Here is an 18,698-nt window from a genome sequence, read left to right as displayed (position 1 = left end):
TACTTAACTCAGCTGCAGAGCAATTGCTTGGACTCAAGGCTATCATACAGAACATCCCTAATAGTGGCGACATGGTATTTCATAAGGAAGGCAAGTACTTACCTCTGGTGCGAGGGATCCCTCGTTTGATCTCAATCTGTGTGAATTCGTGGTGGACAGTATCGTATCCGGGGGTTTTTCAGAGGTTTTCCCATGTCTTCCCACATTCCCATTCCTCCAGTTTTTCCGTAATGATTCACTTTGATTAATCACCCATCTCTTTTAGCCTAAAGAGCATAATCATGGAACGGAAAACTGAAAAGAACACTTAAACAGATAAAAGTTGTTAGACGTAGCAGAAAAAATAATAATCAAAATCAGTTGTAAAGCGTCTAGATGGTCCGTGTGGTAGTGTTAGCAGTTTGAAAGTAGAGAATGTAATGAAGGAAGAAAATAAGACAGGTTAATCGGTAAGAATACAGGAGAGTGAGAAAAACAATGAATGAAGAGAAATATGTTTACGATTAATATAGGAAGGAAAAAGGTGAAAAATAAAAATAATGAAACAAAGTTTACGAACAATTTGACATGAAATACTTTACATAGCGACTGCACCACTCAAGTACGGACGTTTCAAAAGTAAAATAGTATGACATTAGTTCAACAATGAAGCAAGTTCTCTCTGTGTCTCCTTTGAATGACTCCTTGGTAACTTTTTCTTCTTTCTTTTAGTGTTTACCTGAGGGACTGTAAGGAATGTGTGTGTGTTGTGGCATGCGGCCAGTTTCGTACCCGAGACTGTCGGAAGGTAGAAACATTTTTGTGTTGCGCTACGCAGCCGATAATCGAATCATCAACAGGGATGCATTTTGGTTGCTATCAACTATTCTACCCAGAATTGGAGGGTAAGTTTTTAATGAAAAGTATTGGTAAGTTGTTGTAAAAATGGATATCTATATGACTTCTTATGTCAAAACTCTCGGGTCGAATGGATCTATTTAAATAGTTCACAGTTAGAAATGTAAAAGTCATTTGCTATTTTAAGTACAAAAATGGGTACTTGAAGATTGTTTTATTTTTCGAAACTTATTGGCAAAGGAAGAAAATGTGTATACCGTGTTTTTCGCTGGTAGCTGCTCATTATTTAGATTCCGACTCGAAAAATCAAAAATATTTATCAGTGAATGATGCTCGGCAATTCAAACTCATTCTCACGCACATACACTCTATCACTAGATTACCTCCATTCAATACTGTTGTGGTGTACAGTTGTATTAAAAAATGAGCACATATTTGTTTTGAAAGCTCTCTACTCGACTTTTAGGCATAACGTCTTGAAGCAAAATTTGTAAGTAAGGCTTCAAATGAACGAGGAATAGTAGTGCTTATTTCCTTCAGCCCTACCGAAATATAACAATAGAAAACTTTTTTAAAAGAAAAAAGCGGGTGTTTAATATATTTTTTAATTTTTTGAACTAGTTTGCACACCAATTTTTGCATGAGCACGCTTTTAGTACTCGTATCTGTCCTCATTCCCAATTTAAAACAATCAGTAGTGTTCGTCAACTACAAATTGTGTATAGAAAGTTAGGGAACCAAAATCACTGATTTTATGCGTCCTTGTGTCAAATTCTACAATATTATTAACCTTTAATGAGAAAAAAATGTTCAATGATAGTTCTCAGTGAGCTGAACAAAATATTACGTATAAAACCTCATGCTTAGTTTTTGAGAAAACTCATAAAAACGAATTTGTTTGTAGATCTAAAAATTGATGCTGTACGAGAACCACGTCATTTATTAAGCTTACAGTGATGCTGAAGTATTCATTCATCCAGCTTTTCATTAAGACGAAAGGACGTATTATGATTAATGAGCTATAGCCCAAAATTATGGTTACCTCTGACACTTCAATTTCTATTTTGCTAAAATACATGGCTGTTATAAAGTCAGTGCTATAGAACAAATGCTTATATGTTTTTAAATAATAATCTTGCAGTGAAATAAATTTTAAGATCTTTACTGAGACATATTTTGTATCATCATCCATAGATACTTCGCCGCCATCATCGCCACACCTCCAGTAGGGTTCCGTTGACATCTATACATTCCTGCAACCTTCGGCGAAATCCGTGAATGCTGTTTCGTCAGAAATATCATTGATCACTTTACTAATCTTAAGAGCTTTCAGGTCTTGCAAGTCCTTTATTTTTTCCGCATACACCTGTGTCTTAATATGATCCCATAACCAAAAATCACAGGAATTTAAATCAGGGGACCTGTGAGGCCAAGGGGTGGGTCCTCTGCGCCTAATCCATCTGCCAGGTAGCCCACGATCAAGATAGTCCCTCGTTCACCTCTGGTGCTTCGGGTCCCTGGTTCGATCCCAGCTCGCGCCGTGTGGACTTTGTGGTGGACAAACACCGTGCTCGTGGGTTTTCTCGGGGTTCTCCCGTTTCCTCCCACTTTCTTCATTCCACCATTTCACTCTCTCATCATCACCGTCTCCTTTAGCCTAGCCGGCATAACCGTGGGACGTAAAATTTAAAGATTTCATTTCATTTTCAAGATATTCCCTGACGATTTGTGCAATATATATATATATATATATATATATATATATATATATATATATATATATATATATATATATATATATATATATATATATATGTGTGTGTGTGTGTGTGTGTGTGTGTGTGTGTGTGTGTTTGTTTGTTTTGTGGGGGTCTCTTCTTGCTGGTAGTGGATGTGATCCTTGATTCCCAACCTAACTAATTCGGGCATCAGGAAATTTGTAAGCACTTGAAGGTAAGTCTCCCCTGTCACAATATTTTCGTCGAAGATAAACGGCCCTATGAGGTAGTCCATTGATACGGCACACCACTCATTCATTTTCGGACTGTCTCTTTCGTACGTTTCATACTTATAAGGGTATTCAGTTCTCCAAACAAGACGGTTGTGCCTGTTTAACCTCCCTGAAACATGGAAAGTTGCCTCATCTGAGAACTGCAGAAGTTCCCTGTCATCATTCAGTCGTTTCTGCATCAGTTCACAGAACTCTAGTCTCGTGTCTTGATCTTCTTCTGTCAGTTCATGCATAAATTGCAAGCGTTACCAACCAAAAAGTTTACAGATTGCACAATTTAAAATGTATTTCACTGCAATATCATTTCAAAAAGGTACCTAGGTATAAGCATTTGTTTTATATCAAGGACTTTATATCAGCCCTGTAATATCTGAAGTTATTATATATATCAATCAATAGATGGGATAAGCTAAACAAAGTGTCATGCTCGAGTGTAATTTACCGTGTATACATTTCGAGAAAATTGAAGAATACTCACTTTTTTGTTAGCTAAAAGTATGCCTTTCTTTGCCAATAATTGCCAGTAGCTTCCATTCCAACCATTTAATCAGTCAGTCAGGCTAGAGCAGTCATTTCCAACTGAATGCTGTGTTATGTCAGAATTTGCTTTTCGCCTGCGCCGTTTAAGGGGAAGAAGCTCGCAGGTAACGTGACATTGAGAAAAGAAAATGGTGGTGGGATCGTAGACGATGGTTTTGTACGTGTACTACCCATGAATTCATGACTGCGTATTCAGTGCCAACACTTGCTTTCCTGCCCCTCCTTTCTTTACTGTACATCCGCGCTCCTACATCATACGGTTTCAAGGCTGAAATGACTGAGCTATGGCAGTCACTTTCAATTGGCCGATGTATGACGTAGCCACAGAAAGAGGTAGATCATAAAAGCGGTCTAGGCCAGGTAAGAGGTAATCTATTCTTAATGGCGTCCACGACTTACCTATTTATAAAAACGTATAGGGTGTTACAAAAAAAAATAGCAAAAAAACTTTTTAAGAAAGCAATCCTCACACTAAAACATGCATATGTATATGTATATAGATCAGCATGGGTGCACAAGTCATCATTTTGGAGTTACAACCCTCCAGAAATCGGTCGGACGAACATGAGAAGGGTCATACCTCAAGAGCTACATGGATGAAAGTCGGCTCGTAGTGATTATTTTAAACATAGACTCTCTAACTTTACTAGTGGATATGTGATGTGTGCCAGTTTTCAGTTCTTTATCTACCATTTTTCGTTCCTGCAAGGCCTCATGAAGTTCCCTCTTTGCTTCAAGATTAACCCTGTGATCACTTTTTCTGTTCCACATCATTGGTGCATTAATGGAATACAGGCTCAAAATAATCACTACGCTATTTTACCCAATTAGACGTTTCGTTCTTGAGCTATGACTTATTGTTCCTACGTAATTTTGGCCGGAAATGATGCAGTTGTGCACCCATGCTGAAGTATAACGTTTTCTTCTTTGTTCATGTTTTTTTGTGAGGATTCATTTATCAAAGCTTTATGGCGTTGTTTCCGAACGCTCTTTATAAAATGTTCTTGAGTGCCTGTCACTACGCTACGTTTCTCATCTACTCTGTTCTTCTTCGTATGGTTTCCTGAGCTGAGAATGGCACAAGCAAACTATAACACCACATACCTTGGAGTTACGAATTACTTCGCTAGCTAGAATATATAGTTCGGTACAAGTAGGTTACAAGAAGTTTCTCTTCGTACAAAACTGTCTTAACTGATATATATGATTTTCGTGCAGTTTTCCTACCGCAAATAAGTGTTGCTTTTGTGTATGTTTTTCACATTATGCCAGTCTTGATACAAAATAATCGTACAAATTATTCTTATAAATGCTAATACTAGTTATTAGCAATTAAAATGTTTTGGATGCTGTTTTCTAGTGCTACACTGTTTTTCCTTTATCTATGTATCTAACTCACTCACTCCATGACGTATGGAACCCGGAGGTTCAATGCCACGTTCACAAAAGCTCGCCACTGACTTCTATCCTTAGCCAATTGGATCCAGTTTCTACTTTCTATTCCTATCTCTGCGAGATCCATCTTAATATTGTCTTCCCATCTACGCCTAGGTCTTCCTAATGGTCGTTTTCCGATTGGTCTTCTAGTTAAGACTTTGAAAACGTTTCTACTTTCTTTCATTCTAGCTACATGACCTGCCCACCTAAGCCTCCTAGACTTGATGACCCTTACAGTGTTGGATAAACCGTATTAATTATGTAGTTCCTCGGTATGAAGTTTCCGCCATTCCCCATTCCCGTTCCTCTTGGGTCCGAATATTCGTCTCAGGATCTTGTTCTCAAATACTTTCAGTCTATGTTCTTCCCTCAGAATAAGCGACCATGGTTCGCAACCACACACAACAACAGGCATAATTATCGTTTTATATATGTTAAGCTTCAAATTCCTCGACAGAGTTCGCGACGGCAAGAGATTTTGAACCGAATAGTAACGCAAATTCCCTGCTTTTAGTCGACATTTAATTTCTTCGTGAATATGATTTTCGTCTGTTAATATTGATCCTAGATATTTGAAAGTATCCACTTTATCAAAAGTATTATTTAATATTTTAACGTATCCATAATTTGCCGTATTACGGTCCCGGCGCATTTCCATGTATTTAGTTTTCCCTGCATTTACTTCTAAACCCATGTCCCTGCAAGCGTTTAATAAGATCTCTGCATTTCTTTCTATTCTCCTATCATCCCCTATTAAATTTGCATCAGCATATGCCACAACCTGATGAATTCCGTTCAACTCTAGGCCCTGGTTGCTATATTTGATTTTTCTTATAGCGTATTGCAGAACAAAGTTGAATAATAATGGCGACAACGCATCTCCTTGTTTCAGGCCATTTTCGACTTGAAAGCTCGTGGACAAAAATTTTCCTACCCGGACTTCACTTTAGGATTCATTTAAACATATCTCAATTAATCTAATTAGCTTTCTCGGTATTCCAAGTTCTGTAAGAACGTTGTATAGTGTTTCTCTCCTAACCGAGTCGTAGTTCTTCCTAAAATCAATAAATAGTTGATGTACCGGGGTATTGTATTCCCATTTCTTTTCGAGTATTTGTCAAATGGTAAATATTTAGTCAATAGTTGATCGATGTCGTCTAAATCCGCACTGTTAATCTCCAATAATTTCATCTGCGTATGGGGTCAATCTTGCTAATAGAATATTTGAAAGGATTTTATAGGATGTTGATAGAAGACAAAATGCCTCGATAATTATTACAGTCAGTTTTGTCGCCTTTCTTATAAATTGGAACAATGATTGATTCTTTCCACTCCTGTGGCAATTCTTCCTTGTTCCAGATAAGGAGAATGAGTTTGTGTATCTTGTTCCACAATTTTTTGCCTGCAGCTAAAATTAACTCAACCGGAAATTTGTCTGCACCCGGAGATTTGGGTTTCTTTAATTTCTTTATAGCGGTTTCTATTCTATTCGGTTGGGTTCTGGAATATACGGTTCTGCGGTGTGTATCTTGTTTTCTCCACGCACATTTTTGTCTGCGTGTTAAGCAATCGTCAAATCTTTCCATCTATTTAAGATGCTGCTATCCGTATCAGTGAGAACTGTTCCGTCAGCTTTCTTTAATAAATAAGCACGAGGTTGATAGCTTTTCTTAAATTCATTGATCCCCTTATGCATATCCCGAATGTTTTTATTTTTACTATTATCTTCAAGTTCCTTAATTTTAGCTTTCAAAAAATCACGTTTTTTGCTTTAAAAGTTTTGGAAGTTTCCCGCCTGATGTTTGCGAAATTTTGTGTAGTTATTTCATTCGGATTTTGTAGCCACCTTAATTTTATCCGTTTTCTCTTCTCTGCTAGTTCCTGGGCTATTCCTGGTCGAACCATGTTTTGTTCCTACGTATTTCCGCGTGTCCCAGTTTCTCTTTTGCTGAAATTTTAATGCTATCTCTAATTTCAATCCAGGTATCCTCAACACTAGTGCACTCCGAATCTTTTAAAACCGAGAATCTATTCGAAACTTCAATCTGGTATTCCTCTCTTACCTGGCTCTGTTCTAATTTCTTTAAATTGAATCTTTCCGTTTTCGGGCAGTGAATATTACCTTTATTCAACGATAACCTCTCTCGTATTATCGCTGCTACCAGGTAGTGGTCAGTGTCACAATCAGCCCTCTAAACGACCGGACATCAATTATGCTAGATTGCGTTCTTCTATCTACTAAAACGTGATCAATTTGATTGTGTGTTTTTCCGTCTGGTGAGGTCCAAATGTATTTATGAACTTCGCGATGTGGGAATTTTGTACTCTTCACGATTAGGTTTTTGGATGTTGCAAAGTTCACGAGTCTAACACCGTTGTCATTACTTTCCTTATGCAGACTTTCGTTTCCTATAACTGATTTGAAAATATCCTCTCATCCTATCTTCGCATTGAAATCCCCTAATAGAATTTTCATATGGTATCGCGGGAGCTGGTCAAATACCCGTTCCTTTTCTTCGTAAAAACTGTCTTTTATATCGTCATCCTTATCTTCTGTTGGGGCATGTGCATATGTGCATTTAAAACGGTATCACACCACCGACCCTTAAGAGTAATAAAAGTCTGTCAGTAACAAATTCAACCTGCTTAATTGCTGGAAATATTCGTTTGTGAACGAAAACCCCTGTTCCTAATTGATGGTTTTTATTTCTTTCCCCGTAAAAGAACGTAAAATTTCTGGAATTCACAGATCCATTTCCTTTCCACCTAACTTCCTGAACTCCTACTAGGTCCATCCTGTATTTCTCTAACTCACTCGTTAAGGATTTTAACGCGCCTGCCCTATAAAGACTTCTAATATTCCATGTTCCGAATCTCATGTCCATTTTCTTTTGTTGAGGTCGTGCCAAGTTATCAGTCCTTGTCCGAGGCTTTTGTGAATGTTTCTGAACAAGTGCCTTTTTTTTTACAGGATGAGGTTGTTAGTCTTACCCAAACCTCCAAGCTGGAGGAGGAGCTGTCCGCGACTGCTTATTCAGTATATTCGCAGCTAACCTCTATATCTAGAGGCCTTTTTCTCGATCCGCAATCTGAGAACGCGCCATGCCGTGGTGACAGGAACCCACGTTACACGGGTTTTTCCTTTATCAATCTTATTAGTTTTGCCTCGCTATAAATAACTGTATTATTTAAATTTAGTAGATGAGTTAAATGTTCGTATATAAAATTAACACGATCTAAATGTTTTGTCTATAATTCAGTAAACCTCATCTGAACAATGATTATACAGAGTCTTTCAAAGCAACAACGACAAAGTTTGGGAGGTGATTCCTGATACCAAGATAAGACGAAAAGTATAGACCAATTTGGATTTCCTTTCGGAGTTATAGGCTACTGGAAACATGAACAAATGAACTTTAAAGGTCCATAGCTCTAATACTATGAAACCTACCGCAGTTGGGTCAAGACTTCACTTAGAAACTAGTATGTGCCCTATCCAATTATCCATGTTTTAGAATCCTGCGGCGCTTCAACAACAATTTTTATAGAGGTAGTTGGTGAGTACTTCAGATTATATGCCAAACTGTCTCTATAAAATTTGTTGCGTGAGTATCTTAGGATTCTGAAACATGTATTTTTGGATAGCGCACATATTAGTTCCTAAGTGAAGTCTTGACCCGACTACGGTAGGTCCCATAGTTTTGGAGTTGTGGACCTTTGAAGTTCATTTTATCATGTTTTCGGCAACCTATAACTTCGAAAGGAAGCATTTGTGCTCCCAGGTTGGTCCATATTTTTCGTCTTATCTTGGTGTCAGGAATCACCTTCCAAACGTTGTCGGTGTTGATTTCAAATACCCTGTATACACATTAGTGATGTAAACCAGCTCGGCTCAGTGAGCCATCGGCTCGGTTTGGCTCGGCTCAGAGCTTGAGCCGGCTCAGTTGGGTAAGTTGTTGGGCTCGGCTCGGTGGTGACTGTGCCGTGAGCGGAGTTGTTCGAGCCGTTGACAACGCTAGTTCCAGGAAACTACGATCTCACCTTCAAACTCCGATTTCTCCTTGACCTTCACTCGGTTCGATTTCAACTTCCGAACTGCAGTTACCAGTGCATCAAACATAGGTGTGTTATACATTCAACCATAGAGCGCTCACGTAACAAGTAAAAACATTATATAAAATATACGTATTTTGGACCTAAGTCTGGTTATTTTGTCATAATCTTTGTAATTATAAAGTTAATACTTCATGCAGTTTATTACAATAATAAGTTACTTTGCAATGGAATAAATTTGTTATTAAAGGTACTAACTAGTTACAAAACAAAAGCCCAATTTTCGAAGTTGAATTACTGAAGACAAACAAAATGTTTTATATTTGAGTTTGTAGTAACTGATTTGTTAATCAATCTCTTAAATCAGTGGGCACTAGTTTGATCTCTGTTGTAAATATCATTCAAAAAACTAATTAAATAATAGTACAAATCTGTAAAAATTTGAGTACGCCGACAACTGTTATTGTTAAGGTCGTGTAGCAGCATCTATGCAGTGTTTAAAAGGCATCCTTTGTGTTTATCGAGAGACTTCTTTTGTTTAATTACTTCCATCTATTTATCAATGCTGAAAAAATATTTCAAGTGAACTTGTATTTTTTCTTTGTTGTTAATCAGGACGATGTTGCGCCCAACCGGCTCGGCTCGAGCCCTAAGCCAACGGCTCATCTCGAGCTCCGGCTCGGTTCACCTGAGTCATTGGCTCGAGCCAGCTCGGTTGCGATGAGTCATCGGCTCGGTTCGACTCATCTCAGGTAAGCCATCGGCTCGAGCCGGATCGGTTGCGATGAGCTATCGGCTCGAGCTGGCTCGGCTCGGTGGTGACAGCCGTGAGCCGAGCCGCTCGAGCCGTTGACACATTAATACACATGAATAGTGAAATGTTCTCCAGGGCACGGCTGTCCGAGAGAGAAAATATTTAGGTAGAAATGTATTTGTTTATATTTAATTTGTGTGAGATACTCTTTCTCCTTTTCTCTATGTTTTAGTAAATAGGGTTTATTTATTTATTCTGAGTATTTCTGGCACCAATGGCTTTAAGCCTGTCACGTCTGAGGGATGACGTCTCTCAGCAAGTACACTATCTGGGAAAGTGGGGTAGGAAGAAAGCAAACGGCCTAGGATCTTTGTTAGGTACCATCTTGACATTTGCCTGATATGAATGAGGAAAATTTAGGGAAAACCTCGCTCAGGAAAGCTGGCCTGAAAAATACTGTTACACCTTTTCGACATAGTCTCCCTACTGGGAATCGAACCCGGGACCACTCGTAAGTTGATACATCAGGAAGTCTAAAAAGTAGTGTTAGTATTTCAAATCAGTATGAGAATTGTAGCGGGTCAGGACTAGCGTCATTTGACTGGTGACTGTTGGTACTAGTAGTGCAAAATGTGTTGTAATTCGTGTAATCAATTATAAGGTATTGTCCCGTGAAGACGAATTAACTTCCCACAAAACTGCGCTATATTTTACAATTTTCTTTATAAGGGCGCAAATGCTGCATAGGCCCGTGAAATTTGTGCTGATTATAGGCAAGATACATTTTGAAAAGCAGTAACCAACAGATGGTCCAGTCACTTTTGTGCAGGGAATTTCGATGTACAAGATGCTCCTCGCAGTGGTAGACCAATCACAGAAAATGTGGATGACATTTTGGCAAAAGCCGAGCAAGATCGGTATGTTGTAAGTAGTCACGGCATGGACAATGATCTAAACATCCTTCACCAAACAGTGTATTTTGAGAAGTCTGGCTATGAAAATAAGCTCGACGTTTGAATGCCACATAATCTGAGTAAAAAATATTTACTCGATTCAATTTTCATCTTCAAATCCCTACTGAAACGTAACGAAGCCGAGCCATTTCTGAAGCTGTTGATCAGGACTAATAAAAAGTGAATAACTTACAACAACAGTGTGCGAAATCGTGGTAGAAGCGAAAAGAAGCTCCACAATCTGTGGCAAATCCCACACTGACGCCCAGAAAAGTTATGCGTTTAGTGAGATTGGAAAGGCAGTATGCATCACGAACTGCTGCTTGCGGGCAGAGCGATAGACTCGGATTTAAACTGTGAACAGTTTGCGTGAGTGCACATAGCAATTGAAAATAAACGGCCGGACTGAGCAAGGGTGGGAAAGACCACACTGACAACATTGGACCGCATAAATATTTAATCCATCAAAAATTGAAAACTTGCCTGGGAGGTTTTATTAATGCATGCATTATATGTTCAGACCTGCCACCGTCAGACGATCATTTGTTTTGGTCACTGCAGAAGGAAGAATTCACAGAAGTTCTGTAGCGATGGAATTATGGCAGAAGATCATGAAACAAAATGGTGCATATGTGGTTACATAATGTTATTTTCAAATCACAATAAATGTCTTCTACATTTTTACTTCGAAAGGCTCAATACTTTTTAGACAACCTGATATATGTGATATCTTATTTTTTAAATATATACAAGTGTATTCTTATTTCCGAGGCTGATATTCTCATAATTTGGCATACATTAACCCCTTCACGTTTTTGAGATCGTTACCTTTCCAAAAGAAGACCTTTATTCTCGCCTATGCAGTTTTCTTCTCTTCCTTCTTTGTTTCTGCCTATCCATCTTTTTTTCTCTTCCATCTTCGCTTCATACTAGTTTGTTGCTGCCTGTCAATGTTTTAGTTTTATTCTTGATAATTTTCACTATGTATTTTTGTTGTTTAGGTGTTTTGTGTTAAATATTTATTGTATTAAGAAAACGGTAAGATAATAATTCGTTTTTGTTGAAGAGTTTGAATGATTGTATCATTTCTTTCTTCCTTGTAGACCAATTTCATCAAGCATCATTAAGTGTGTTCAATAACAATTGGAGCAATATTCACGACTTCACACCAGTAGAAGGAGAAACCAATTGGTGTTTGTTTCCAGACACAGTCAAAGTAGAGGACTATGTGTTCTCACCGTCATCTCCAGAGTTGTCAAGGTAAGCCTTTATATATGGAATCTACTTTTTTAGAGTACGTAGTTCTTTGTGATAACTCACAGGTGGAGTATTTTGATAGGTAAAACTATCGTATTTCATAGTGAGACAAAATGTATAATTAGAATGGTTTTATTGTAACTATATCAACTGAAATCTTTCATTCTAGTAATGTAATCGGTAGAAGGTTCAAGTAAAGATTGAAATGAAACTATGTCTTAAATATGTTTTATTTCTCCATTAGTCATTTTACAGTCTTTTTCTTGTAAGTTTTGTTGCTTGGGATAAAGCAAACAAAATATTGTTTCCTTGGAAGTACTCTTGGGCATAATTCAAATTACGTGATTTTCTGAGGTGGTGATGCGTATTTTTCTATTTCTTGGCAGAATTTGCACATTTTATGGCTAGATTTAGCTACATATACTACTGCCGCGAGCAGTGCAAATTGCTAGAGGTTGTTCTCAAACTACGGATTTATAATAAAACACAGGCATACAACATGAAGGAAATAATCGCCCTTGGTGCAAGCAATCCGCGTTCGATTCCCAGTGGGGACACTCGGTCGAAACAGCATAACAGCTTTTTTTCAGGTCAGCCATCTTAAGTGTTTTCTCCTGTTTTTTCTTATTCAAACCAACTAGATACTGGGATGGTGCACAGGTTCTAGGACGCTTTCTTCCTTCTTTCCTTCCTCAGGTAGTGTGCTCACCGAAGGACGTCATCCCTCATACATAACAGGCTTAAGGCCGTAGATGCCGGTAATGTCTGGAAATATATATAAATAAATAAATAAAGGAAATAAAAGATGGACGTATAGCATGAAAAGCAAGTCAGTACTTGTATAATCAGAATATTTTGCCTTATTTTTAAAGTTTCTGTATAAATACATTGCCGGAAAATGCTCCAAAATCATTATTAAGAACAGCAAAATAATTACATTACTATTGTTCAACACAGTTCTCTTCTAGCTGAATGCACCTATGCCAGCGCTCATAATGGCACTGATTCCACAGGAAAGAAGCAAACGCTTGCGTAACCACGTATGCACTTCTTCATTCTAGAACCTCGATTCACTTAACATAACCTTACGTTGATCTGATAGTTTTCAGTAAAGAACAATTGCAAGGGTTACCAGATATTGCAACGGAAAACGGTTTTTAATGTCGGTTATATAATGCTACTTTATTATTTTTGTTATTAGTAAGTTGCGTTATGAAGATGTACCAACACTTATTTGTTGTTATATTATTGTTTTCAGGGTAAACATATCTTTTCTGCCAGAAAAGAGCATAGTGCCATATACATGGGGACCTCATAAGACAGTGGCGGGTGAATCGTGTCTGGTAGTGTTCTTTTCTGACGGACAGCAAGTTGAAAGAGCCAAGTCCTTTATTAATAGCATGCAAACGGAAAAGGTAAGAACAGTTTTTATCTTCAGTAAATACATTTCTTTTATTAGTTTAATAGCTTTTGGAGTAAAGTTTTTTAAACCATTAAACTAAATACTATGTATACCAGCCTTTTGTAATAGTATGAGTTAAAATGGTTCGTACTTTTTCAGCCTGAGTGTTTGCTATTGCAAAGTAAGGAAGTGAAGATGCTGGCTAGTGATGCACAACGTGTCTTCAATACTAGTTCCTACGCCAGTGTTGTGGAAAGAGGATGTGTGATCGGTTTACAGTACAATGGACCAACTTGTATCGCAGCGTGTCAAAAGGTAACTGTTGCTTCCAAAAATATACAGAATAGTTACGTACTTGATATTCTAATACCTGAAAATACATTGCACTTTCAGCCCTCGCCTAGAGCCTTATTCACGGAGAATAAAAACAGGAGGAAAAGTAGTAACAACATTACGGAAATAAAAAGGAGTAGGTTCTATGCCGGGTAAGTTCTTTCTTTTCATTTCTCCTGTTTTTATCCTGTGTGAACCAAGTCCTAGGAGAGAACCAAAAAGCTTGAAAGTGCAAGATATTTTCAGGAATTTGAATTTCAAGTAAAATAAAATGAACGTTAAAATTGTTGAGCGTATAGTATATTGTCTGACACACATATATATACCAGAACCAGTTATACATGAAGTTATTACTTTATAGTTTTACAACGTAGAAGTTATTTAGCGACGTCTCACTTGTTCACTGTAATTCATAAAAGGGTCTTCAGATATCTGGAATCACTTCACTTAATTGGATCCAAGTCAGAAGAGCCACTAGATTATAATGTAGGAATTAATTATGTAAAATATATTGAGTTGAGTTATTTTGAGTTTAACGTCCCGTTCAGCAGCGAGGCTATAAGAGACGTGGACCTACTGATTAACGTGGAATCCGAACCACATGAGCTCCCGCCGGGAATCGAATTCGGGCTCCCACGCCAAAGACGCGTACACTAACCGCTTAGCCACGAAGGAGCTCACTGTAATATATATTGTTGTTATTGTTCTGCCTGTCGATTGGTCATGGACTAAAGAGAGTTTTTTGTGTGTGTGTTAGGTTCGCGTCTAGAAATGTTTCTTGATCTTCCTCTATTATCTCCCATTTTACAAATCATCGATCAGTTGTGTTGTTGCTCCTACTCCTCATTTTTCTTCCATTTTCTCTTCTATTGCATTATGAAGAAGTCATTTCATCACAATGTGTGTCCAATGCAATTGCTCTTCCTACGAAGGATGCTGACCAAAAATGTCTTCTCTCCTATCTGTTTTTTACTCTTTCCATCCATTTTATGTTATTCATCTTCCCCTAACACCATATTTCGAAGCTTTCTAAATATTTCTTCTCTAACTTCTGTAATGTCAAGTGCCCAAACCATGCGGTCCAATACTCCATATACCGTATAGCACTTGGCTAGTTTATTCGTTAGTTCAGTATTAAGCCTGCTAGTTAGGAGTGATCTTTTCTCGTTGAATGCCTCTTTGGCTACGGTAATTCTTAATCTGATCTCTTTGGTGCAGTAAATGTCTTTCATATCAAAAGACTTCCCACATATTTGAAACAAACGACCTCTTCAAGTTCACTTTGTTCTACTCGCATTCGTAAAGGTGTGTTTCCACGATATTCTCGTGACTTCCGACTCACGATGTTAATTTTTAGTCCTTATTGTTCCTCAGTGTTAAATATTTTATCTATTATGTTCTGTAGTCCGTCTTCGGTCTTTCTGCTATGTCATCCGCGTACCTTATCTTGTTAATGATTTGCTCTTCAATTTTAGCCTTCCAGTTCCAAATGTAACAACTGGTAAGCGTCGGCATTAATCAATGAGCCTTTAGCACTATTCCCAGTCAAACTATTTGCGTCTTTCTTCTTAACATCGAGAAACTAACAATTTGCTCGATACTGCAAAACAGTGCTATAAATAGTTGATAGTTCTTGTATGAGCGGTGCTCCCTTTGTTTGGCTTTTTAAATCATTTGCAATCTTCTGTATCTTTTAATTCTTTCAAGTATTGGTACAAGCCTATAACCGAGCAGTCCTTTTAAACGTATATTTTTCAACCGTAGCACTACATTTCTTTTTTGTGTTTCCCACGTACAAATTATCAGTTCAGTTAAACCCTGCTGCTCTGTTCCAGGTCGTTAAAATAACTTTCGTCTCGTTGCCGAGCGCTACAACCTTATTACGACACATGTCATTTGACACATCATTCTTTTAAAAAATAAATAAATTAAAAAGTATTACAGACCTTGAAGCTTATCTAATATTCTTATTGTGTCAAAAAAGTAATTCTTCGACGATATATTTCGAAATCGTATGCAGGTATAGATGAAAATACTGTAGAAGTTGAGTGGAGTATTGATTTGTGATATTACGATTAGAGATGCAAAAAAGCCGGCTTTTTTGGAAAAAAACCGAGAATTTTGGAAATTTTGGCTTTTTTCATTTTCATGATTTTTCTATCCAAATAGCTTTCTTATAGTATATTCTATAGTTAGATAAGATTTCCACGACCTGAATGCCATATTTAGCTCTGTAATTCACCATCAAGATGGATGGAGCACATATTTTACGAATTAAAGCTAACATGAAGAATGTAGTATTTGAGGGCAATTTTACAGGTTATTTAACTTTATTTTAACTTTTGAATTATCGACATTTTTTTCCTTCTCTAGATCATTTTAGTTTGTCATCCGTGTTTCATTTCTAAGAGCTTAGTACTCCAGCTTCTAGCACGAAAGTTAAACTTACGTTTTTCTATATATCCGTCAAAGCATACGTTTTTCAATATGTCCGTCAAACCGTATTTGCACATTTCTGTTATACTGTAGTTGTGCAATGATTTAGCTATAATTTTCCAGATACAACCTTGAATACCAATTTATACAAATAAAGCGGATTTAGAAAAGTACTTTGGGAGGGGTTTCTCTGATTGTTTCGTTTTCTAAAAAGTCCTAATTTTATTTGGGAGGTGCTTGAAGTTTATGAGTACAGGCATAACTAATATTTCGTTTCGTTTATATGTTTAGCAATAATCTTCCGGATACAACCTTGAAGATCATTTTATACTGAGAATCAGTGGCGAATTTAAAAAAGTGTTTTGGGAGGGGTTTTCTTACTACTGATGTTTAGTTTTTCTAAACATTCGTAATTTTTATTTGACGGGAGCTTAAAGTTTATGAGTAAAGGCATAACTAATAGATATTTCGTTCGTTTTAGACATTCCACAACTTTGGAGAACAGGCTTCAGTCCGAAAGACCGATACTCTAACCTTCGCAAAACCGTCACTGCTGGTAATTAGTAATAATAACGATTTAAAAACAATAAGAAAGGAAGTCGGCCAACTCTTACACTCCTAGTCGGCCAGTACACTCACTATTTCTACATTCTCAGATGGAATGAAGGAAGGCTTTGTCAGAATGGTCGAATGCTGGGTTGAATCCCGGACTTCCCGATAGAAGCGCAAAAGCCAACCACTCAGTCACGTTTGTTGTGCAGTTGTAATTAGCTTAACTTAAATATATTCCGTAGTCTTTTTTTTTTTTTTTGTTCCGTAATGATATGTTGAATCCCTCTTGTTAAAAATTCAGAAAACCTGAGGACTGGGTAAACCGTGATGGTGGTCAAGGGCGCCCATGTTGTGGTTTCCAAGGAGGGGAAGTATAAGCGACGTTTCAAAAATAGTTTCAAATTTTGCTGTAACTAATGTAAAAATCCTATTGGATTTTCAATATTCTGAAGTACATTTTCCTCTAGGGGAGGAGGAAACAACCCCTTAACCCCCTGATGGGCGCCCTTGATGGTGGTTATAAAAAACTTGACTGTAGAATTTCAAGAATATACAGAACCATGTGCAGCCTTTAATTGTATCATACAAATCTAAGTATTTCTCTTATGTTTTATTTTAATTTTATTTTGTTTCAAAAAGAGGGTATGGAATATTTTGAAGTAAAAATACTACATACAATTTTGCTAGTTATTTGTGTATTTTTTGAAAGAAGTTTTTACTCTTAGGGTTGGCTCGTTTACACCAGCTGTTTTTTTTTTAAAAAATAACTGGTTTAAACTAAAAAAATTAAAAGAACAAAAATGCGAATCGTGTGAACTTCATAGTGACGTTCCACATGTCAAACCATCTGCATTAGTCTTATTTCCTTTTCACCTTTTAATCAAGGTGTCCCATGTTCAATTGTCGGTCGAACCACAACCCTTCTTTCATGTGTAAACCAAGTACTCTTTCGGATGTCACTTTAAGCGAAAGTCTTCTCCTTGATAACCTCGGTATTACGTAAGGATGTTAAGCCTAAACATACAAAACGAAACCAAATTATATATTTCTGCATGCCTGTTGTTTTATAAAGAAGCGAAGGTTGCTTAAATATATTGATTAAAATTGGGAAAATTTATCGATTGCCTACTTAGCTTCCAACATTAGCTTGGATTGGACTTTCAATGATACCTACATACTAAATTTGTAATTTAATACCTCAGTTTTAGAAAAATAAACACACTGCTGAACAAAACTGCACTTATTTAATATAAAAACACATTTACACGTGACGTTTCGGTCTTCTATCCAAGATCCTCATCAGCAGTGTGTTTATTTTTCTGATTTTATTCGCAAGACGTTGACTATGATTGTGTGTCACTCAGTTTTAGCGTACTGATTATAATACGTTGACCTTTAAATTTTACATGCAAATTAAATTTTACAGGATTTTCCCGTTATTGTTTTACATTTAAAAGAATGACGGGATTTTCCCGATGGCTAGGGCGGGAGTTTCTCAATTTAAGAAATTTACTGACCGGACTTCTTTAAGCTTATGGGACCTCTTCCAGCATAACCACGTTGTTGAATAATAACACCAAGGCGAAACAAACTTATTTCTGTGAATATGTAATACAAATACATAAAGCAAAATATCTAAATCAAAAAACCTGGTTTAAACCCCAAAAAAGCCTGGTTTAAACTGCCCCCCCCAAAACGGGTTTTTGGCATTTTCAGAAACAACCATGGTTCTTGCCAACTCTGCTTACTTTTGTATATAGGAGGTTAAAATGTGTTTATTATATACATTGATTAATCCTTTGGAATTCATAATGTAAAAATGTTGAAGTAAAATTGTTTAAAATATCTTTTCGAAATTCATGGTTTACTTTCGAGGTTTTATATTATTATCGGCATCAACCACTAATTAAATGACTTTCTGTGTTATAGAGAAGCGAAACAAAGTCTGCTTTATCGATTTAAAGCAGAATTTTGAAAAAAGCCCAAAATTTCCCAAGCAAAAAAGCAAAGCAGAAAAAACCGAGTTTTTTTCCAAAAAAGCCGGTTTTTTTCCGAGCCCTTGCATCTCTAATTACGATATTAACTGCAATTCAAGAATCGGGGCACTGTGCTCTGGTAGAAAGCTCATTTCTG

General features: G+C 37.1%; 1 protein-coding gene across 1 annotated transcript in view; it reads left to right on the top strand.

The window, feature by feature from the left end:
• Positions 1–18,698, top strand: part of LOC145673441 (protein XRP2-like) — a 42,260-nt gene that overhangs the window by 10,193 nt on the left and 13,369 nt on the right. Inside the window, exons 3-6 of the mRNA XM_081743146.1 lie at positions 712–884; positions 11,689–11,845; positions 13,101–13,257; positions 13,404–13,559. Coding sequence (XP_081599272.1) covers positions 712–884; positions 11,689–11,845; positions 13,101–13,257; positions 13,404–13,559 — 643 coding nt within the window. The remainder of the gene's footprint in view (positions 1–711; positions 885–11,688; positions 11,846–13,100; positions 13,258–13,403; positions 13,560–18,698) is intronic.

The sequence above is a fragment of the Thermobia domestica genome, chromosome 16 (genome assembly GCF_964235325.1).
Source record: "Thermobia domestica chromosome 16, izTheDome1.hap1.1, whole genome shotgun sequence".
Classification (NCBI taxonomy): Eukaryota; Metazoa; Arthropoda; class Insecta; order Zygentoma; family Lepismatidae; genus Thermobia; species Thermobia domestica.
Note: the sequence above shows the minus strand (reverse complement) of the source record. Positions and strands in the feature narration are given on the sequence as shown.